Genomic DNA, 25152 nt, shown 5'->3' on the forward strand with positions numbered 1-25152 from the left:
TCCAGCTGCCCCCAATGTGAACTTACAGTGTTTTCTGTGTTCTCTTTGGAAGAGGGGTTGGCTTGTCTGGCATTCAATGGAAACTTGTTGATTGACACTGAATTGGGCACAAGTTCAATGTGAGTGCGCCTTCAGCTATTTATTTGATTTTAAAAAATTGTTCCCTTTGCAGTAAAACTGTTTAGTTTCTGCTGGCGCCCTGGAGCAGTGAGTTTAGATTGTTAAAATAGCAATCATTAACTCTATCTGTTATGACACTGTCCTCCCCGCCCCCCTTTAGAGGAATTGGATATGAGATTGTTTGACAAAAGCTAAATTTTCCTCTCCCCACCAAAAGAAACTGAAATTGCCTCTCTGAGTCAGAGGCATGCTTACTGAGCCCTAACCCCAAAAGCATCAGAGTCTGTTTGTCCCCCTGACCCCTCCTCATCCCCAGTCACACACATATGACTCATGTACACTCTCAAACATTCATGCACTCTCACATACACTCTCACACACTTACACTCACACTCATTCCACAAGCTAGAGGAACCCTGGGGAGCCCCCTGTGCTTGTCTTGCTCTTCTTTTGTTTTGCTTTCCATTATTTGCTTTGTTTTGATTTGAAATCAGTCTTTGGGATTAAACTGGATAATTTTTTTCATGTTATTAATAGTACTGTGGAGGGAGCATGTAAGGTCTTTTTCCTCAGTCTTGACCATGCTTGTTTCTTTAAACTAATAAATACAATGCTGACTTTTATTGATAAGTCAAACATGTCTCTGTTGGACTTTGCATACCATACCTACCTCTTGGGCAAATAGCCCAGGGAGCTCTAGAAGATGCATGAATTGCTGGATTATCTAGATTATTCATAGGTCCATTTAAAAGGGAATTTTTCATAAGAGGACTATGAGACTTTCCCATAGGCCCTGAGGAAAGAACAAAGGGACAGAGACAACAGGGAAAGTATCAGTAGCTAGAACAGCTGAGTTCCCGGAGGAAGGCAATAATTGTGGCCAGGCACAGAACCCCACCATCTGTGAAGCTCAGCAATGGTCACAGCTGAATGACTACAACAAGCTCAAGCCTAGGAGGCCTGGAGCAGAAATTATGTGTTCTTTGGACATTTTTGGTACGTATTGGCTATACCAACACTGTCCAATACAACTTTTTGCAATGATGGAAATGTTCTATATCTGCGCTGTCCAATATGGCAGCCATTGGCCCATGTGGCTCCTGGGCACTTGAAATTTGATTGGTGTGATTGAGGAACTGCATTTTACATTTTATTTGATGATAATTAATAAAATGTTAATTTAAGTGTAAATTTAAATGCAACTAGCGGATACTTTTGTGCTACATTGAATTTAATTTTGTATCTTCCGGGATCATTTGTCCAGCTCCTTGCCCCAACATTTGACAAATGGGGAGACAGAGAGACTCTGAAATTTACCCCAAGCCACAGTACTCATTGATAACATTAGCTGAGCCTGGAATCCAGGTCTACCTGCTTCTTGAACTATGCTTCTACCACATGTCCCTTGAAGAAAAGTCTTCAAAAGAATACCCTCTCCCTCTCCACTCTCTTAACTGCTTATAACTTAAATTAATTCCCTGATATGTAGAAACAATTTGGATCACCAAATCTGTCTTCATATGCCAAGTCACACTGTAGGCCTTGGACTAATTTTTATGGATTGAATTAATTCTCTAAAATCTTCCTGTTGTAAATTATCATTTATATTACATTTTTCAAAAATAACTTCTGCTGTCTAGTGGGTTTGAGTCAACCTATGCTCATGCTATCTCATCTTAGGGAGACAGAGCCTTTGCAGATGTAGCCATGGCCCGTGCAGATGTTTGCATAAAGGGTATAGACTAGAGAACTTGGGAAGCTGCCTAGAAGGCTGATGTAAGTGCTATAGCATCTTGGACTCCAGGTACCATTTCAATTCTGGGTTCTCTAGGCTTAGTGATGACCAGTGACATCAGGCATAGCTCCCTCGCTTTTCCATATCTCCTTTGGCAAAGACCAGTCAATCTAGGACTAAAGATACGATTTGGGGGCCATATCTTACTGGTCACCTTAGACTTGAGAGAAGATGCCCAGTCCAGACTAACTTCAGCTGAGATCAACTGCTGAAAGAACAAACAATTCAACTCAGGTAAAACATCCTTTCATTTCATTTCTATTTCACACCCCAGGCTTCTACCTCCAACTCATTGCCAACCAACAGTAACAGCAATAACTGAAATGAAGCAAAATCTGTAATAGCCACCAAAGACTGAGTTTCAGCCAAGCAACTGGCTCTTCCAGGCAGCCCTGCCTAGAGTCAGGCCAAGTCAAGGGAGCAGATGGCTTGTATTCCATATGCAGGGGAAAGGCTGGCTTGTTTGCTGGTCCCACCTAATGAAGAAGCAGATCTGGTGCTGAGATAGTAGACTTTCAGGGACCCGCCCAGCCCTAAAAATCATAAGCCCAAGTGTAGTCATTTAATGCCAAGGACACTGGAAAAAGTCTTTGGAGTATGTAGATCACCAAGCCAATTGGAGTGCCTGCTAAACCAGCCCAGGATTCCTTGCATTCCAGCCATGCCATATGCATCCCCACCCCCAGAAGGCAGCCAGTGGCCACAGTAGAGGCCATATCACCCCCAGAGGGCAGCCAGTGGCCACAGCATAGGCCATATTCAGTGGGCTGTGACCCTCCTCAGACCCTCCAAGAGCCTGTTCTCTCACTTAGGGCCTGCTTGCTTCCCTTGTACTCAGTTCAGGGCGATGGACAAACTGTACTGTCCAGTTCAGCCCAAGAATTTGACTTGACATGTATTCTCCAGGCAGTGAATCATTTTGAACAAGCACTTAAACAACTTTCCACTGAGTCATCCTGAGTACTGTCAGGTTCACTAATCCTGACATAGACTGTTTATCTCCTTTGTTCAGATCCTGTCCCCAGCCTGATTCTGGGGCAGAGAGGAGGTAAACAACAGAACTTTAAAGATGTGCTTTTTGGAAGTCATTGGTGTTAGGTTTCCTTTGCTTCCCTGTTTCTAAAAAGTTCTTAAGCACAAAGAAAATCCCTGCCAATACCAACCCTTGACCTTCGGGGTACGTAGCTACCAAGAGTATGCATTCTTTACTTTGAGTGAGAATGTATATTGGATTTCTTTTCCAAATGCTCCATGGATCTATTTTCATTTGGCTTCTTCTAGACCTGGGGTCAGCATTATTTTTCTGTAAAAGAGGTAGCTAATAAATACTTCAAGCTTTGCCAGCCATTCAGCCCCTGTCGCAACAACTCTGCCATTGTAGCACAAAATGAGTCATAGACAATATGTAAATGAATGGGTATGACTGTGTTCCAACAAAACTTTATTTACAAAAGTAGGCAACTGGCTAGATTTGGCCCATGAACACTATTCTAGACAAAGCAGGCTATGTCAGACTGACAAGCAAGACCTAGTTTCAGCTGCTAGTGCCCATGAGTATCACTTTGGGGATGAGACCACTCTTATCTTCAGTTCTTTGAGGAAAGAGATATAGTAATTATGGGAATACTTGTCATCTTTCCCATTTTGCATATGAAACTGTTTTCACCAAATCTTGGATACCCTGTAACAATCAGAATGGGTTAAATTAAGATGCAATAACAACTAACCTCCAAATCTCATTGGCTTAAAGTAATGAAGGTTTAGTTCTTTCTCACACTATGTGTTCATCTCAAGTTGGCATGTCATTCTCACCCCGTGACTTAGAGTGATAGTGCTTCCTCCATCTAGGATTTAGTTCCAGTGGTGAGGAAAAGGGACATAGGAAATGTGTCCTGGCTCTTAAAGACTTTTGCCCAGAAGTGGCAGAGCAAGTCATGTGGCTATGCCTGGACTTTTAGGGACAGGGAAGTGCAAACCTAACATGTACCTGGAAGGGAGAAAACTGAAATATTGAGAAACAGCCTTAATAATTACCACCTACACTCTAAGAACTCCTTTCCAGGCTTCTTCACTTCCCTACTTGCCTAGTCCTTGGATCTCTTATGTCCAACCCTGCGTGGCTTTCCATAGCCCTGCTGGTCACCAGCATTAACACATGGAAGAATAGCTTAGGATCTAAGTCATTAGGGCAATAATTATTCCTTAAAGTGCTGTGTAGACCAGCCATGAAAATAAAGTCAAGCCTTGAGCCAAGTCCTACATATGATTGTATCCAAGCACTGATTGCCTTTGGGCAGCAGGTCTGAGAAAAATTGGACTTCTTGTGCCTCTAAATTTGAGTTCACTTTGGTTTACTTTTTTTTTTTTTGTATGCTATATGGCGGGGTCGAATTTCATTATTTTTCCATGTGAGTATCCCGTTATTGCAGCACCATTTGTTGAATTTTTGTTTTTGTTTTTTGTTTGTTTTTTGGGAAGTGCGTGGACCAGGAATTGAAACCAGGTCTCCTGCATGGCAGGCGAGAATTCTACCACTGAACTACCCTCGCATCCCCACTTTGGTTTACTTTTAATGGGAATTTGAATCAGAGGGACAGTTCTAATCACATTGACACTAGGCAATTCTTGCCACTATTGCTGTGGAGAGAAGTTGCCAATATGAAAGAGGGAGATGGAGAGTGAATGATAGAAAATGTACATGAGATCAATGCAATATATGGACTAAAGTGAAAATTATGGCACATGATTGGGGAGGAGGGAATAACTTTTAAAGGCATATGAATTAGTCGTAATAAGCCAATTGCTCTAACAATCCCAAAATTTCAGTGTCCAACGTGGGGGGCGGGGAGTGTGGAGGGCAGGCTTTGCTCCTTGCAGTCATTCAGGGACCCTTTTGCTTTAGTGGCCTCCTCTCACCATCTTCTAGAGCCTACAAGTTCTCCACTGGCTCCTCTATATATGGCCCTTAGTCTAGGGGAAAGAAAGAGACAAGGAAGGTTTTGCAGGAGGTTTTGCATGCTAGGCTTCAAAGTGGTTTACATCATGACCACATTCCATTGACCTGCACTCATTCACGTGGCCCCACTTAACTGGAGGTGAAGCTGTGAAATGTAGTCTAGCTGGGTGTCTGGGGGAAGAAAAAAAATGGATTTGATAAGCATGCAGTATTGTGTATATTACTGTATTCTTGCCTTAAGAAAGTATGATTCTTTGTGGGAAGAACTGAAACTGGTCAAGTCTTAGATTGAGATATGTCTGGTTTCTTTTGAGAATTACTGGTCTAAAGCAGTGATTGAATCTCGTATTCCATTTCCAGCCTTGGTAAATCCAAGAGCATAAAAAATCTTTAGTTGCTTAATCTCTGCCTTGTCTCAGAACTACTAGCATCTTTCTTCCCAAGAACTTTACTCTAAAATGAGGCGATGGACCATTACTTGAGCATCTAGCTGCTGAAAGAAAGAATCTCAGATTCAAACTGGAGTTTTTCATTGAACTTTAGTATTTCTTTGTTTTCACACCTCCATTTTCTGAAGAATGGTCACCAGCCCATAGAAATCAATGGTGGAGTTCTTTAGAATATGAAGTCCCTAACATGTTCCCTACCCTTTCTCTGTATTATATATCCTTACCTAATTTACACTCCTTCCAGCTGGGACTTTGGCTTCAGTTCCTAAGGGATTTCCTAACAGGAGAGACATGATATTGTGTCTTTCCTTCTAGCAGTTCTGGGACAGGGCAGATGAGCTGCCCCCTTTGGTCTCCAGGAAGAGATGGACTGCATTTTCCAACCACTCCAGCATCCTGGAGCCTTCCCCTGTCACTGCCTTCAATGCAGCCTTTGCCAATGGCTTCCACGGACCCCTTTCTGAAGCCTTCTGCTAATAGTTTTCCAAACACAACAAAATGTGTGTTTGGGGATAAGTTTTCTCAATCTCAAATATTGAATGCCTCTGTTCTTCCTTTGGTATGTAATATGATAGCACTAGGCTCTTTCAATGGCCTTCCTAACATGTCCTGTGTCTAAACTTACCATCCTCTCCTCTAACCATTCTAGAACAGTCTTTTTCAAAAATGTAAATCTCATCAAGTAACTTCATTGCTTAAATCACTTCAGTGGCTTTTCATCATATGTGGGAAAAATCCAAACACCTGGACTTGACTTCTTTGTATTCCCTGTGCCTGATGTCATTGGACTATTGTTGCAAGTGCTGAATTGTGATGCTCACGTTATTGGTACTAAACAGTATTCCACAGGGGGGCATTTTCTTTTGATTTCCAGGGCTTGTTAATGAAAGAAATAATAAAAGATAAAGGCAATGCTGTAAGCCCATCTAGGAGAAATATGTTAGGGCACTGCTGAAGGTTAAGTGACTGAGAATGGGAACAGGGTACTGAATTCAGTAGTTTATAATGTACATGAGATGGCACATATCCAGATCCTCAGAATATCTAGATATTAGATATAGTATAGAGCAGCATTTACCAGAGGATGTTCCTATGATGTTAGTAGCTGTTATATAGGTGAAAAAAAGAGTCCAGTAAAGTTATTCAAAAACTGACTTGGTTAGTTAAACAGGTTTATTTACTGTGGGGTTTCTGAGGTCCTTTAACAAGATAAAGGGACTTCATGAGCAGAGAATATGCATATTTTCTGACTTTTTTTGAACTGCAGGCTTTTGTTTGTACAGAGCGTCTTGCAGACCAGTAATGTTCTGCAGAACAGTTTTGGGAAATGATGGCGTAGACAATGCAAAGGAATGCTTGACTGAACTCCCCACTGTCTCATTCAGATGCTTTGCATTGTTTCTGTAAATGCTGCTTGAGGGCAGTGACCAATTTGTCCATTACAGAGAGTCATTGACCTTGCAAAAAGAGCCTCGTTCCCAAAGGATTAGAAATAACCAAGTAATAGCAGAACTCATTCTCAATTTATTTAGAGAAGAGGAAGAAGTGACATGTTACAACAAAATCTCATTAACAAGTATAGTAATCAGGCATTACATTTAATAGTTAACATTTCCATTTCAACTACAAATCCATTTATTACACCTTTGGTAATTAAAAATAAAAATAATTATAGTATAATAACAAAAAGGAGTAATACAAACCTATCAGATCTGCTGCAGAAGGAGTTCATTTGGTGTGTCTATGCAATCTAAGAAGTTCAGATGAAGACTTAAGATTCAGACATTGATCCCAGAAAGCAAAAGAATTTGTGTTTTATCTTCTTGCTTATTTATTGGACTGGCTTTTAGAGGGCTTCTCTAGCCTTCGTGATTTGTGGCTCTAAGTAAAATTAAGAGACCCAAGTTGAATCCTTGCTTTGGCATTAAATAGCAATGTCCCCATGGCGTCTCTGGGCCTCGTTTCTATCTTTAAAATGAGAAGTTCCTTTCAGTTCCCTCTTGGAGATATACATGAGAAATCCTAGAATACTTTATGTTATGAGATTGGAATAGTCTACAAGCTAAATAATGGAGTTGATGATAAACGAGTTCGATAGTGGAAGAAGAAACATGACGGGAAAGAACATAGAGATTCCCTCTGAAGGTTGGATTGTGAGAAGCTTTCATCGGTAAGTGTTCTCAGTGCAAAGAAAGCTGAAAAAGAGTATGCATAAACTTGAAGTCTTAGATACTGGATTAGCTTGCCTGCAGAGCTTCGGTGTTGCTGAAGTAAAACCCAGAGGCCACTTGCTTTTTTATTGAAATAGTGAAGGCCCCTCTTTTGGGTCATAGAATGCTTTGAGAATCTGATGGAAGCCATGTACCCTCTTCCCAGAAGAGTGCATATACCTGCCATACATGCAAAATTCTGTAACATTTCAGAATCCTTTTCAAGAGTAATAATCATTTCTCTTCAGCTGTCTGAGCCTTAAATAGCCACCTTGTCCCTAGATATGCATGTTTATATCTTGAAGGAATTAATAATAGACTCTCAAAATGCAAGCATCTATCATTATTTGAATATTTGTTCCTCCATACCATACTCCATTCCAGCATTAGGACTAGCTGGAGATAGAAAAGTAGAAGACATAGACCCTGTGACCTTTGTACTTACTAATTACTTAGAAAGAAATACAAGACATTCTGTTATCAGGTGTTAGATTGTAGGGTGCAGACTAACAGGATTGCTGTATGAAATCAGAAAATGCTTAATAGACTTCAGAGGCTAGGGAGGAGTGTCCTCCCTAGGAGGTGTTTGGATCTAGCATGTGTCATTACAGAGTTAGCAGGTGCACAATGGGAGCAGAGACCAGCTGGTCTTTAGTACAGGAATCTTTAGCTAAGTGGAATGTCCTCAGGGGATGCATCTTTTAGATGTGCTTCACTACCCTGGCTGAACCATGCGGTGATGCTTCTCCATACAGCCCTTGGATGCTTGCCCACAGGCAAGTGACTTGCATTGCAAAGTTGTAATTACCACCTGAAAGGCAGGGAATCACAAGCTTAGGGGCCTTTTCTGAGTTGGCATGACCTTTATGAGTATAGCAAGCTCTGAACAACGGCTTTAGATGGAAGGCGTTTGGTAAGTTACACAAATAACTGTGTTGCATATAACTACTTTCCTCTTCAAAACTTTTCAAAACATAATCTTGATTGTTCTTACCACGTCCCTGTGAAGTAGAAATAGGTAAAATGATTACCCCCTCCAAAAAGCACACATATGTACACAATCACAGGAAGTTCTTTAGAAACTGAGATCCAGAGATGTAAAGTGGCAGCATTGCCATTATACAAATCAGTATCACAACCCAGCCAAGAACATTTGTACTCCATCAAAAGAAAATGTAACAAACAAAACAAAAATGAATGCCCAATCTACAGGTACTACCTACTTCACTAGTCTCCTCTTGCAGAAATCCTCTCTTCAAGCCATCCTTCCCAGGCAAGATTGCATACTAGGCAGAATCAGCTACTGACAGACAGGAGCTGAAATGTTAACGGAAGTGAGATGAAAAACAGCATGCAGATGGATTCCGGATGAGGGGAAGAACTGGGATTATACTAGGGTGTGAGCTTTCAGCACCCTCTTCCCCTCTCTTCTCTCCAGCTGGACCAGCAGATGACTATTTCCTCTCACTCGGCACCTTCTTGTTTGGGACAGTGTTATGTCTGACTGTTTAGCTGTAGAGTGATCTGCTGAATCTGCTGCAAGAATTTCTTGGCCTGAGACCCCACTGGAGTTTAGGCTGAGGGTGGGAGTATGGAGGCCACTTGTCTTGCTGAAGGGGTGGGCCTACACAGAGTCTCCTTGAAATTTCCAAGCAGAGAAGTTTCCCCCATCACTACTCTCCTTTAGCTCAGCTATCTGATAGTTCCAGCCTAAATCCCAAGGCCAGTACCCAATGGCCAGGAGCCACCAGGCAAAATTATGACTTAGGATTGACCTCTCCTTCCTTCTGTGGTTCTCCCTTTCTTTTGCACTTGTCTCCCTATAGATAGGGTACACAGTAACCCTCACTTTATCCAGGCCTCCCCAACACTGATACTCAGCTTTTGCTTCTACATCCGTAGGCTGTTTAGTGGTTAAATCTTTTTAGTAACAGTTTTATGGAGATACCATTCACATATCATAAAATTCACCCTTTTGAAGTGAATAGTTCAGTAGACTTTAGTAGAGTCATACTAATTCCAGAGTGTTTTCATCACCCCCAGAAGAAACCCAACACCCATTAGCAGTCACTCCTCCATCCCAACTCCCCCCAGTCCCTGGCAATCACTACTCTGCTTTTTGTCTCTATGAATTTGTCTATTCTGGACATTTCATATAATTTAAATCCTATAATATTTGACCTTTTTTGACTGGCTTCTTTCACCTAGCATAATGTTTTCGAAGTTCTTCCATGTTGTAACATGAATCAGTACTTTATTCCTTGCTATGGCTGAGTAATATTCTATTGTATGTAGATACCATACTTTGCTTATCCATTAATCAGTTGATGGGCATATGGCAGTTAGATTTAGATGTCAGCTTAGCCAGGTGAATGTGCCTAGTTCTATTGCTGTGGACATGAGTCAATGGCATGTGAACATCATCTGCTGCTGATTATGTCTGCGGTTGACTAGGAGGCATGCCCGCTGCAATGAGTGATTTAACTGGCTGGATGCTTAAATGAGAGAGCACAATATAATACACCCCAAGCATCTCAGCATACCTCATCTCAGCACTCACAGCTCAGCCCAGGCCTTTGGAGATGCAGAAAAGAATCACCCTAGGGAAAGTTGTTGGAACCCAGAGGCCTGGAGAGAAGGCCAGCAGAGATCACCCTGTGCTTTCCCATGTAAGAAAGAACCTCACTTGAAAGTTAGCTGCCTTTCCTCTGAAGAGCTGTACACTTTTAACCAAATAAATCCCCTTTTATTAAAAGCCAATCCATCTCTCGTGTGTTGCATTCCAGGAACTAGCAAACTAGAACTCCGTTGTATGTAGATACCATACTTTACTTATCCATTAATCAGTTAATAGGCATTTGGATTGTTCCAATTTTGAGGTGTTATGAATAATGCCGCTGTAAGCATTCATGTACATCTTTGGGTGAACAAATGTGTTCATTTCCCTTAGATATATACCTAAGAGTGGAATTGCTCTTAGTAACTCAAAGTAACTAAGATGTTTGGTGATGGTAACTCAATGTTTAACATTTTGAGGAACTTTCAGACTGTTTTCCAAAGCAGTGGTGCCATTTTATAGTCCCACCACCAATTTCTCCACATCCTCATCAAGATTTGTCGTCATCTATTTTTTATTGTAACCATCTTATCAGGTGTAAAGTTACTACTTGTGGTTTTGACTTTCCAGTTTTTTATTCCCCCAGGGCCTTGATCTTTATTGGACCATTCTAGTCTTCTGTACTGATTCCTCTAGGGAAAGACAAAACTATTTCTCTAATGCTTGAACCTGTGCACATGTCAGGCACTCTGGCAGAATAGAGAGAAAGAAAGCTTAGGAATAGAGTAAACCTGCTACTTTTGGAAGTTTTATCATAGCAGAAACAGCCTACTCTACCAGTCTTTTCTCCTTGCCCTCAAAATATCATAAAGTGCTGAAGTAGTCAGGCAAGGTTTTCTTGAAAAGGTGAGGCTTGGGTTGGGCCCAGAAAGATGGATAGAAAGAAGATGGTTGAAGGGGTAAGGGGAGAGGCATTCTAAACGGAAAAAATTAAGTCTTTTCTGAAGAGCAGCTCCAGATACTGACCCACACAAAGATGAAATTCAAACCAATACAATGACTTTCATTTAGAAGCTCTGGCAAACATTTAGCAGGAGAGGACACTGGAAAGGATGGTTAAAATACAGTAGGAGAATTGTCTGAGGAGTTCAGTTTTTCTCACTTTTCCTTGCCCTTTAGGACCACTTACAATCATAAATACGCCTATGACTACTCAGTTGCATAAATCCACCTGCCTGAGGAAGTGTTTTTGTTAAAAAAAAAAAACAGTAATTTTTCCCTTAAAATAAAATAGCTGATTGTTGTAGAATATGAAACAGGAATGTGTAGGACAAAATGGATGGATATAGAAAGTTGCAGAAGTCTTGTTGGGAGGGAATTTTATTGGTTGTGGTTAAGGTTAGCTAAGATTTTATAGTTTTACAATATTTTTAGTATTTTTTTTATCAAATACATCTTCATGTAAAACAAGAATTTGGTTTTCTCTCTGTTAGAAAAAAAAAACTACCTTCCTGGGGCCTTCAGGAAATCCACAGCCACTCAGCTTCTTGGCCAAAGAAATCCTATCTGGTGGGTTCCCAAGAGGATACTTGGGGTACAGATGTTATTAGCTTAGAGCTGAGGAGTAAAAGGATTTTCAATGAATTCCACGGTTCTGGGGTGACTCTGAAGTTCTACAGGACAGTGAAAATAAAAACAAAAACAAAACTTGTCACTGCATTGCAGGTATTCAGTGTTTCCAGCAGTTACAGTTTATAACACTGACTCAAAGCAAGTCTGCCTTAGAATTCAAGGCAAGACTTATGCAGAAGCAAGTTAGGGTCTGTCAATACGATGAGTGGATGAGCACTATAAGGATTAGGAGGCCCCATATTGTATCTCTTACCAGCCTATTTTCTGCCTTCCTGAATCCCTACCATTTACAGCTAGTGGTAATATAACACTATCAGTATTTATTGAGCATTAATATGCACCAGGTTCTATGCTAAGCACATTATATATCATATCTTCTTTGATTTTCATAACTATCCTATGATGTAGATACTATTATCCCCATTTTATAGATGGGAGAACTGAGATCCATAGATGTTAAGTGATTCACTCCGCTCATAAATGACAACAAATTTGTAATGGAACTGAGATTTGAACCAAAATGGGACACTCTGAAGTAAGGCCTTTCCTCCCTTCGGAACAGATCTTGGAGTATGTATTTTCAGTAAGATTCCCCATATAAGCCCTCAATTCTGGCAAGATTCTAACTCCTTGACTTGTGCTCTACTGCATCATTATGAATAAAGTATCAAAAGCCCATGTTACAGTTTAATTATATAGAAGAGGAATATGTTTTAAGATATTGTCTTCTATTAGCACCTTGGTATGAAGTGATTAATGGGGTTAGTACTAAGGCCCCATAGCAAAACATCAATGTGGCAGGCTACAGAAGAGCTGGGTTTTTATGGAGGAAAGAGTTTAAAGAAAGTAGGTCTAGTTAAGTCATCACATTGGGAAACCCAAAGTAGAAAAGAAGTTTTTGTGTTTGGAGCACTGAAACAAAGAAATCCAAATGATAAGCATCACTGGTTTGGCTGCCTAGGGATGGATCCATGTGAAACAATCTTTCAATCTCAAATCTCAAAGAAAAACTCTTCTGAACCCATATGGCCTCACGGTGTGAGCAGTGTTCCCTTTTCTGGAAGGTGACTGAGGACACCCACTGTTTGTGATGCATTCATTCTACAAAGTGTTTTGCCTCATTGCTGTAGGCCCAACTGAACTTAACCTAAGATGTAGTACCCTGCTGCCACTCCCTCTGCTATAGCTGCGTTCTGTCTGAGGGCTGCAGGTTGTTTCCCACGAACACCTTGTCTGTCTATTTTCTTTCCATTTGGTCCAAGTCCTAAGAGCCAGTCCAAATTTAAAGTACCTTAAAACCATTTAAGAAAGCAGTGTAACAGCCCATGCTTTCCCTAGACAGAGGTGCTGATTAGTGTCGACATGAGAGAATATAGCTCATCTTCTGATATTCATCTTTATAGGACAAATTTCCTATAGTTGGAAGGGACTTAAAATGCACACCTAGTCTAGCTCTTGGCTTTCAGGAAGAATCTTTTACAAATCTAAACTTTTTAAATTTACCTTTTCAATAATAAATACATTTGCACAGTTTGAGCATGAATACATACATACATGTATATGTATACATGATTACATATATATACATATGTAAATATATGAAGGTATGCAGTAAAAGGTACCCATCCCATTTCAACTCAGTTCTTATCTTCCCCTTACAACATGTAGTTTCTCCCCATAGCTTTTAATAGTTTCTTATGTATCCTCTCATATTTTCTTTAAGAAAATATAAGCAAATGGGAGTACGCACTCATTTAAATGTATGTTCTCTTTTACACAAAAGATAGTATACAACAGACATTATTTTGCATTTTACTGCTTTATTCATTTAATAATATCCTTCTGTATTTGTGCATAGTACTTATTCTTTCATACAAGTAGATAATATTTCATTGTATTCATGAGCCATCGTATATTTAATTATATTTCTATTGACAGACATTACAAACAATGCTGCAAAATAACTTTCATATGTTTCTCATGTTTGCTAGTGTATCTATAGAATGAATTCTTACATATAGGATGGCGATGTATATACATATTTTTTTAATTGATAGGAGTAAATTGCCCTCCTTAGTGTTTGTACAAATTCCCCTACAGCCTTGTCAAGAGAATTTATTCATCAAATATTTGGATTTTACAAATCTAATAGGAAAAGATGGTCTTTCTGTCATTTTAATTTGCATTTCTCTTAAGAATGAGTTTGAACGTATTTTATGTCTTAGAGCCATTTGTAGTTTAATTTTTATCAACCATTTTTTTATATTTGCCCATTTTTTTTACTGGTGGGTTGTTAGTTTTTTTCTTATCAATTTCTAGAAGCTCTTTATCTTTTAGGAGCAAATAGGATTTTAATACAAAAAAAATAGCTAATCTCCGAAGAGATGCTATGCAGTAGCTTTACAGTGCTTTTTAGCAGCAAAACCTGTTCTTCAAATGAAATTATAAAATATCCAAACACAAGAACCAATACAGTTGAATCTGTTCTGTTGTAGTTGAAGTCGGGGTGGGGTTTCCTACCTTATACCACCCAGACACTTATGAAGTATCCCAAGACAACACAGAACACAGTTCGAAAATGACTACCCTGTACTGCTGACCTATCATTTCCATTTCTAAGAGCCCTTTCAGTCAGGAATACTTCCTAAGTTATAGCCTTAATCTTTATTGATATAGTGGATACACCTTCCTTCTTGGCATAGTTCAGCAATTTGTACTAATCTGGTCTCACTTCCATTATTAACCTTTATGCGTTTTTAAAATCCATAATAATTTAACACCTTTTTTGTGCGGGATACCTCTTGAAGTCAGGAATGCGCCTTACTTATCTTTGTAGCTATAGCACCTAGCAAAGTGCCAGGTACATAGTCGGGGGCCAACCTAAATGCTTGCTGAATGAAGAGAGAAATAAGAAGGAAAAGCATACACCTTTTAATTAATTACCCTGTCTTCCATGGAAATAAGGAAAATCCCTTCATGTTCTTCAAATTTATAATTTTCTTCTCTGTGCCTTTGTCTTTCTAGACTAATACCATCTACCATTTATCGAGAACTTTATTAAGTACCAGATATCATTGGGTTTTTTTAAAAATAAATTATCTCTAAATCTCCCAGCCATGTAAGATACATGGCATACTCATTTTGAAGATGAGGAAACCGAGGGGAAAAGATGAAGTAGCTTTCCTAAGGTCACTGAGCTGAGATATGTCAGAGCTGGGATTATTACCTAATGTCTGCAGATCCCAGAGAAAAGGCTCAATTTTCTTCCCTTGCTTAGCTGTGAAATATAGAGTTGAGAACACTGTGTACAAACAGCACCATATCCCAGGGGTTCCTTTTCTAGACCTTTTGCTGTTCTTTCTTACGTTGTGTTTCTGAGATCTAAGGTTGAGTCCTTTGAACTATACAATTATATTTTGTTGGATATGTGTGTGGGAGTGTATGCATGTGTGTATGCCTCTCAGGTAATTAAAGGGAGCATAATCTCTTCTTTCAAGCCTTTTACCTTTATCTCCAACCCCCCTTCCATCATCTCCCCCAAAATGGCCCCTAGATGTGCTGGGACTACAACAGTGGAATGGCAGAGAACCAGATTAGAAATCTGAGCTTCAGACTCAGCCAGTCAAAGTAAAGTAAAACCAGAGTAACGGCAGCAATGGTGAAATAAGGGCTTGGAACCAAAGAGATTAGCAACCAATTCCTGGGAGCACTGGAAAAACTTGCATTATCTTCTAAACACTAGGAACTGATTTGCTGCCTGACATAAAAAGCTGCCTGACTGACTAGCGAAGAATTGCCCCACTAAGAAAATGGAGATTGAGGGTGGGCAGAGTGAGAAAGAGAGCAACCAGAACTTTGGGTTCCAAAGGATGGGGAAAAGGGTAGTTGTGCCAGAAGGGGAGAGAATTGTATTCCAAAGAAAGTGGGGTAGGGCCGCAGACTTCCTGGTAGAATTTGTAGTACCTAGTGACAATGTGTAGCCTCTTAGAGAAATTTTGAGATTGTAAAATCTGATTGCAAGAAGGCAACCATTTTACCCAAAGGTCTCTAATGGTGGCAACTTAAGCATCAGTGAGAAAAAAAAAGGTGGGAATACGTATGTTAGATAAGGGAATGTGTTTGATTACTCCAGAAATCACAGAAACCATATGGAAGGATGGTTTCCATATAAGACCATCCTTCACCTGGGAAGAAAAATTTCTTTTCCAATACATCTGCAGTCCGAGTGTGTGTCTTAATGTGTTTCTGCTTCCCCCCCGATATCCTTCTTCTACTTCTCTTAGTGCTGTTTGAGAACTTAACTGGAAACAGGGGAGTTGGGAGAGGCTAGAAGCTTTGCAGCCTGGCCATTTCTATTGTAGCAGTCCCCTGAGGACCCTGTTACCAGCTTTGCTTTGGACTGATTTTCTGCCAGTTTTCAGGCACGGACACTGAATGAGTTTCAAGAATAGTTGGTTAGAAGCCCAGCCACCTTGGAAAATCTGGGAAAAGAGAGGGGTAGAATAAGAGGTGGTTTTCCATACTTATATGGTTGGGAAGCCTGCTTGTTGGCCCTCTAAAGCTGCAAGGGGAGATTTAAGTATCATAACCTATTCTTAGATAGAAAAAATTGGGGCCCAAAGAAGTGAAGTGAGCTGTCGAAGGTTATGGGGAATCAGTAACCCAAGATGGGATTATGACTCTAGCATCTCAGTTTTAACACCCAACTTTATGAAAAGAACACAAACTTAGAATCAGAGTTGGCTGTACTATTAAACAGCTGTGTGAGCAACTGTTAAAAAACAGCTAAAAAACTGAAAAAGCAAATGTTAAAAACACTGAAAAAGTAATCAAACTTCAATTAGAGAAATGAATGAAGCAGGTCTGTGTAGGACTAAGGTAAAGCAGACTAAAGGATAAAGGATGATATTGACTGGATTTTAAAATTTCAACTTCTGTGTGGGACCAAAGGAAGAGATGTTTATTAGATGCAAAATTTATATTTTCAGTAGCACACTATCTAATCTGACTTGTATGGTCAGTTTATTCTAACATCATGGAACACCATGGAACCTTGAATACAGAGTGTTTTAGTTTGTTAATGCTGCCAAAATAAAATATACCAGAAATGGAGTGACTTTTAAATGGAAATTTCTTATATTACAAGTTTGCAGTTCTAAGACTATTTAAAAATGCCCAAACTAAGGCATTCAGGTAAAGATACCTTGACTCAAGAAAGACCAATGGGTCCGGAACACCTCTGTCAGCTGGGAAGGTATGTGGTGGGCATCTACTGGTCCTTTGGCTTTTGGTTTCAAGCAGTTTCCCTCAGGACATTTTCTTTCTGGCTATAAATATTTCTGTTTAGTTGATTTTCAAGCTTTTTCCCAAATGGTTCCCTCTTAAAGGACTCCAGTAAGCAACAACCTTGAATGGATGGAGACACATCTCCATGGAAACCACCTAATCAAAAGATCCCACCCACAATTGGGTGGGTCACATCTCCATGGAAACAATAAAAAAGATCCCATCCAGCAATATTGAATCAGCATTAATGAAGATGGATTTTCTGAGGTACACAACAGTTTCAAAACTGGCATAGGCAATGAGATCTTGTTGGTTTGTACAGGTTGGTGGAATGTCCTAATACATTCCAGAATAATCAGAGCAGAATTAAAAAGTATTTGCAAAGTCTTCTTGAAGGACTGAGGAAAAAGCTGGAAATATTAAATTCCCCCAAGAATCAGTTCTTGGGGAAGAACTGATATTCTCACAGTCATTGGAGACTGCCAATTAGATGGGCCAGTCCCTCGATCTTGGGACTTGCCCTTATGAAACTTTTCCTGCAAAGGAGAAGCGAGGTCTACTTGTGATTATGCCGAAGTCTACTTATGATTATGCCTAAGAGTCACCCCCATAGAATCTCTTTTGTTGCTCACATGTGGCCTCTCTCTCTAAGGCAACTCCTGAGGTGAGCTCACTTTCTTCCCTCCTATGTGGAACATGACTTCCAGGGGTGTAAATCTCCCTGGCAATGTGGGACATGACTCCAGGGGACAAGCTTGACCCTGGCATTGTGGGAGTGAGAAAGCCTTCTTCACCAATACAGGAAAGAGAAATGAACAAAATAAAGTTTCAGTGGCTGAGAGATTTAAAATATAACCGTGAGGTCATTCTGGAGGTCATTTTTATGCAGCATATAGACATCCCCTTTCAGTTTTTGGTGTATTGGAGTAGCTAGAGGGAAATACCTGAAACTGCTTAACTGTAATCCAATAGCCTTGATTCCTAAAGATGATTGAATAACTATAGAGCTTTGAGGTGTGATTGTGAAAACCTTGTGACTGACATTAAGAAAAGAAAAGTCAATAAATAAATAAAAAATGGTGGGGGAAGGGTATGGGATGTTTTGGTTGTTCTTTTTCACTTTTTTTTTTTACTTTTATTCTTATTTTTTTGAAGTAATAAAATTGTTAAAAAATCTATTGTGATTATGTATGCACAGTTATATGATGATACTGTGAACCACTAATTGTACAATTTGGATGATTATATGGTATGTGAATACATAATGTATATCGATTTAAAAAGTGTGAAGAAACCACTAACACAGGCCACATCTTAGGTGATATCAATCATCTCACTTTAATCATAATTTTCATAAATAAGAATGTTCAAAAATAAATGAGAAAGTGTAAAAAGTTTACTGCACAACATTAGTATTAAACATGTTCATAATTGGTTTTATTTTCTTTCATTCTGATTTTTCTCTCTTTTGTTTTCTCTCCCATATCCTGTTGAGTAGATTAATAGACTGTGATGCCAGGTTACATAGAAGACTATGTCAAGGAGGACTCTAAAGTTCATGCTTCCATTGGAAAACCTCAACTTGCAGTTGCGTTGCTGTTGATCCCCTTATGAAAGGCCCAGCTCAAAAATCAGTCCACATTTCTTTGGGGTGAAATAATTCCAGACTTTTTTTTTTTTTTTTGGTATTCCAGAGATCTGGAAACTCCTGGAGTTTCTGGCAAATATTATTTTGAGTCCTGACAAATGATATTTTGTAGGCCATCCTAGTTTTCTTTTACCACAAAATGCTGATATTTAATATAATTAGAGCCAAAGGGTCAAATGGACCTATTCCTGTCATTTATCCAATGAGTTTCATGCATGTCTACTATCTGCAACTGTCTGATTGTGTGTACTCATGGGCAACTGTGAAGACTCAGAGCTCAGAATGAGTTTAAGTTATACTCATGAGTTTAAGTTATACTCTTTCTAGGAACTAAGACTTCTTTTAAAAAGATATGTTTATTGATAAATCTTAACATACATTCCGTACATGGTGTACAATTAATGGCTGACAATATCATCACATCGTTGTATAGTCATCACCATGACCATTTTTTCGAACATTTGCATCACTCCAGAAAAAGAAATAAAAAAGGGAAAATTCATACATCCCATACCCCTTACCCCACCCTCTCATGGACCACTAGTATTTCCATCTACCCAATTTATTTTAACCTTTGTTCCCTCTATTATTTATTTATTCTTTGTCCATATTTTTTATTCAAATGCTCATACCTTGGATAAAAGCAGTAGACATAAGGTTTTCACATTCCCATAGTCACATTATGAAAGTTATGTCTTTATACAGTCGTCTTTAAGAACCAAGGCTACTGGAACAGAGTTCAACAGTTTCAGGTACTTCCCTCCAGCCACTCCAGTGTACCATAAACTGAAAGAGATATCTACATAATGCATAAGAATAACCTCTCCATTCTGTTTAAAATCTCTCACCCGCTGAAACTTTTATTTATCTAATTTCTCTCTCCCTCCTTTTGGTCAAGAAGGCTTTCCCAATCCCATGATGCCAGGTCCTGACTTATCCTGGGAGTCCTGTCCCACATTACCAGGGAGATTTACATGCCTGGGAGTCATGTCCCATGTAGGGAGAAGGCAGTGAGTTCACCTGCCAAGTTGGCTTAGAGAGAAAGGCCACATTTGGGAGAGGCTACAAAAGAGGTTTTCTGGGCAGTGACTCTTAGGCATAATTATATGTAGGCTTAGCTTCTTTTTTGCAGGAATAAGTTTCAGAGGGTTGAAGCCCAAGATTGAGGGCTCAGATTTGAATTGGTTGTCCCCACTGCTTGTGAGAATATGAGGAATTCCCCAGAAGGGGAAGTTGAATATTTTCACCAGTCACCCAAAGGGACTTTGCCAATAGTTTTTTATTCATTGCCCAAATTACTCTGGGATATATTGAATCATCACACTAACCTGAACAAACCAACAAGATCTCACACCTTTATTCAAAATTCCATGTAATTATGGGATTTGAATAATCTGACCATACAAGTTATATTAGATATTGTATGTACTACCCAAAATATAAATTTTGCACCAAATAAACATCTCTCCCTTTGGTCTTACACAGAAGTTGAAGTTTTAAAATATAGACCATATCATCCTTTACCCTGTATTCTCATTTACTTTAGTCTTATCCAGATCAGCTTCATTCATCCTTCCAGTCAAAGTCTGATTGCCTTTTCAACTATACCTTCAGAGCTCTAACTCTTGAGTCCCAGGTGTCACATAAATACTCTAAGTTTCAAGGAACGACAGGGACATACACAAATGGCTCAGTATCTCGCTATTTCGAAATAACAGTTACAACTCCAGAATAGGTGTGACTGCTTTAAGCGCTTACAGTCTAAGACCCTTTACAATAGGCCCCAACCTAATAATCTATCAGGTTTCAAGTATCCAAGTTTGTATATTATAGTTAGTCCATATGAGTGAGGCATGATAATATTTGTTTTTTTCTTTCTGACATTTCATTCAACATACTGGCATCCCAGGAGTTCTGTTCCATGTTGCCAGGGAGATTTACACCCCAGGAGTCATGTCCACATAGGGGGGAGGGCAGTGAGTTTACCTGCCAAGTCGACTTAGAGAGAGAGGCCACATCTGAGCAAAAAACAGAGGCTTGCTGGGGTTACTCTTAGGCCTAATTTAAAGTAGGCTTAGCCTGTCGTTTGTAGGAGTAAGTTTCATATGAACAAACCCCAAGATTGAGGGCTCGGCCTTTTGATTTGGTTGTCCCCACTGCTTGTGAGAATATTGGGAACTCTCCAAACCAGAAAGTTGAATTTTCCCCCTTTCTCCCCATTCCCCCAAGGGTACTTTGCAAATATTTCTTTATTCACTGCCCATATTACTCTGGGATATACCGGAACATCACACTAACCTATACAAATCAACAAGATCTCACACCCTATTCAAGCTTCCCTTTACTTATGGTGTTCAACTAAACTGACCGCAAATTGCATTAAATTAGAAAATGCACTACCCAAAATATAGATTTTGCACCAAATAAGTGAATGGTGCCCTCCATGATAGTGGCAAGGGGAAGAAGATTTTAGAATCAATTAGACATCAATTCAGATCTTGACACGGCCACTTTACAACTTGTGCGACCTTGGGCAAGTTAATTAATTTCTTAAGCTTTAGTTGCTCATCTACAAAATAGTACTTACCATTGTGTCTGGCATATAGTATATTCAATAAATATTAGCTATAGTAATACCCATTAAATTATTATTATTTTTAGCTTTGTCATGTTCACCTACATCCTGAAAATAATTCCATTCTGATTTTCTTTACATAGTTTTATTGAGGTATAGTTTAGCTACCATGAAATTGGTTTGTTTTCATTCTGGCTTTGACTGATGAGAAAGAAGGGATGATCCCACTCCCCAAATGTCCTTCTAATGAAACACACAACTCCCCCCTATTTGTCTTCTTCCACTGTTCCACAGCAGGGACTTTTCCAAGCTTTGCTTTATCTTAATAATTCATATATCAGTAATTAGTTTAATCTGAGGACTTGTTTGTTGTCTGGCATGTGCATGTGGATGGGAGTAGGGTGTGGGTGTATGTGCATGCACAGTATATTCTTTAAAGAAGCCCAGTGAAAAGACATCTATATATCATTCAGTTAGAATCAATTTGACAAGGATATTGACTTTTTATTAAATGGCTTCTTTGTTTTCAAGAAGCAAGTCATTTATATGTAAACATAGGGTGATAGAAAGAAGATGGGATTTAGGTTCAATTCCATTTTTCAACACTTGTGATCTCAGATAAGTCTCTCAACTTCAGAGACTTGTTTCTCTTAAATGAAAAATGAGGATATAAACCTGTCCTACTTTATTCCCAGGGTTGTTATGAGGTTCCATTTTGATATTGTATGTGATTGACTATTTTAAAATTGTTTGCTAGGTTATTATAATTCACATACATGAGTTGCAGTAATATTCAAGTGTCAAATTGTGTGTTTCAGTGATCAGTGCCTTGAGAGGTCCAGATTATGGGATGGAGCTGTCAGGAAATGGTTCTTGGAAGATATGGGACTTGAGCCTTCAAAATGAAAAGTCAAAAAGGATTTCATTAAGTGGAAAGAGTGGGGGTGGGTAGACAAGCTTTTTGGAGGGAGAAAAAATAAGCAAAGACTAAAAAGGCTGGAACAAGCATACAAGCACATACCAAAGTGATAAAAAAAATGGGATGATAAAGTTGTGATTGATGATTCCTCTTCTGAAAGAATAGGGGAAAGGTTAAATAAAGGTAGGATCTGCTCTCTCCTTTCAAGTAAATAAATATCTTATTCATCTAAAGCTGCTATCTCTGTCAAGGCAGGGGATTTATTTCACTGTTCCTCTCTAGCTATTAGTATAGTGCCTGGCACATAGTAAATGTTCAATAGATGTTCAGTAAATGATAGAACGGATGAATGGTGATGTTAGCTATTACTCTTGTTTGGCTGCTTTAGTATTATCTAAAATCATAAGCTATGGAGAAGGGACTGTCTTTAACTCCCTCTACATAGTACAGCCTCATCTGCTGCTGGGAATTATGAAATAGTTTGCCATCTTGCCAGTATTTGGTGTGCTTTTTCTCCACCCTGTCCCAGAAGACTCCTTACCCCCCGCAAACAATAAGATGACCAGCAAGTCATGTGAGTACAATGGGACTACTTACCAACACGGCGAGCTGTTCATGGCTGAAGGGCTCTTTCAGAACCGGCAACCCAATCAGTGTACCCAGTGCAGCTGTTCGGTAAGACCCTGCATCCTAATGCCCCTGCTAGCCCCTACCCAAGTAAGACTTTAATTGGAACCTAGGCCATGGGGTGTTTGAATGGAAGCTGAATTATATCTAAATCATAAGCTTCCCTGCCAATCCAGATTTCCTGGTCTTCATCCATCCTGAACATCTCTGTGTGGTGACGTCAGACTGCATCCCAATCTTAAAGCTTTAGCACTTCATGAATGGGCAAAGATGAGTTGGTGATCTTGATTTACATACCTTTTTACAATAGTTATGCCACCAAGGCCTTCCTTTGAAAGACTCCATTATTTGAAGCCTTGGAAATAGTATCACCATCTGAGGCCATTTAATCCAATTAACAACAAAGCAGAGATGTCTATTGGTGCCCATCTCTGAAGTTTTCTAATAACCAGTTCATTCATGGTGCCCTGCAATGAGGGAACTCTAGGTAAATGCTTTATCATGATGATTTCTGTGATATTACGTATCAAAAGAACTGCATACATTGCAAGAATATATTATACCAACAATAACTTTATCTAATTGTGCAGTTCAGAGAATATGATAGAACCAGAAAATAGTATAAGATGGTGGTTTAAACTAAAGCATGTAGGAATGAAGTTAGATGTAGAAAACAACTCTTCTGCCTTAAAGGGTAGTAAACACTGGATTGCTATGGAAAGTTATAGAATCTCTTCCCTTAGAGACTTTAGCAACAATATTGAATGTCAGTAGTTTGAGAGAATTTGATTGTGACCTTGCTTTCCTAATGACATTTCAGGAACCCACCTAGCCTCAGAAGGATATGTTTCTAAAAGCTAAGAACAAGAATTAAGGAACAATGTTCTGAGCATAGGGTTTTAAAAAACAGAGAATATGTGAAGACAGATGTAACCAGCAAGAAAATTTTATCCTCTTCTTTGTTTTGTGCTGGACTGAGCAGCGGAATTCATATAGTCCTGTATTACTCCAAATAGCTTGTCTCTTTGATTTGAAAGAGAGACTTTAAAGAATGTTACAAATGGTTGCTGTCATATAAATCATCATTTCCTTAAACCCCTAACATCCAGATGGGGCCTGATGGACAGCCACAAGATGCAGTGAACAAAGAAGGGAATATGATGATAACCCTCACACTGACTCTTTTGTACCACCTTAGATCAGTATGCTCAAATAGAATGGGATCATTGCCAACTCTACTGTGACTTACTCATTGGAATGGAAGAATAATAAGTTGAAAAAAAATGAATGCATAACAAAATCTAGGAGGCACCTAGAACTGACTATGGGATAGCAGTGGGGAAGGGAGTGCCATATTTTGAACCCATATTCTATCCCAGGTACTGAGCTGAAGCCTTAACATTTAATCCTTCTGTTTCTCTTTGGCAGGTAGGAAACTAATTAATTCTGTTTCTCCTTGGCAGGAGGGAAATGTATATTGTGGTCTCAAGACATGTCCCAAATTAACCTGTGCATTTCCAATCTCTGTTCCGGATTCCTGCTGCCGGGTGTGCAGAGGTAGGTATATCACATCGCAAGTTCTAGGTTGCTGCTATCCCGAATAGGAGGAATTTAAAAAGAGTAAAATACTTGCCCAGTGTCCAGGGAAAAGGAAATTTTCTTAATTTTAGGAGGTGTTTTCATTCATAGAAAGGAAAAAATAAAAGCCCTGATTTTAAGGGCCAGGCCCTAAAAGAAACTGAGCTGAAGTGTAGCAGGGCAGATAGAGTGAAAGTGCAAGCGAATATATTTCTCTCTCCTTCCTTAATGCCTTTCTAGCTTGGCCCCTAAATTATTGTGTTGTAAAACACACGCCATTTTCATGCCCAGCTTTTAAAGGAAGAGTGGGCTTGTAAAACATTGATGTGAACATTTTGAAGATTGTTCAGGACAAATTTAGGTTTGTTTTTAAAATCCACAGTAAAATGAAGACAAATTCAATAAAACAACATGGAAGGCATCATATTCCCAAATTGTATCCACAATGAAATCACCATCTCAGTCCGTTTTTATTCTTCTTGAGTTCCACTTTTTCATAATGGCACCAGTTTTTCCCTCTCGGTTCCTGGATCATACATAATCACGCTTAATTCCTCCTTTGTCACCTATTCTCAAGTTACCAAATCTATCAGCAGTGTCATAAATCCCTCTCATTTCCCCATTTCCCTCTGGCACTATCTTAATTTCTCCTTCCTCTCTCTTTCCACTCACTCAAGCTATTTATTGAGCATCCTCTATGTGCTCACCACTGTGGCAACTGCATATATATTGGTGTATATAATAGACACACAGGGCACTGCTAGATTATATTGCATCTTAGGTGAATTAGAAAAAAAAAT

The 25152-nt window shown here is 39.3% G+C and overlaps 1 protein-coding gene across 3 annotated transcripts in view; it reads left to right on the top strand.

Annotated features, from left to right (window-relative positions):
- The window catches only part of CHRDL1 (chordin like 1), a 101140-nt gene that overhangs the window by 39341 nt on the left and 36647 nt on the right, over positions 1-25152 (top strand). For 2 of the 3 annotated variants that reach the window (XM_077147043.1, XM_077147044.1), the window contains 2 exons: positions 22677-22822; positions 24238-24331. In XM_077147043.1, the coding sequence (XP_077003158.1) occupies positions 22677-22822; positions 24238-24331 (240 nt within the window). The remainder of the gene's footprint in view (positions 1-22676; positions 22823-24237; positions 24332-25152) is intronic. The other variant, XM_077147045.1, reaches the window with a different exon arrangement.

This window comes from Tamandua tetradactyla, chromosome X (assembly GCF_023851605.1).
Source record: "Tamandua tetradactyla isolate mTamTet1 chromosome X, mTamTet1.pri, whole genome shotgun sequence".
NCBI classification, from domain to species: Eukaryota; Metazoa; Chordata; class Mammalia; order Pilosa; family Myrmecophagidae; genus Tamandua; species Tamandua tetradactyla.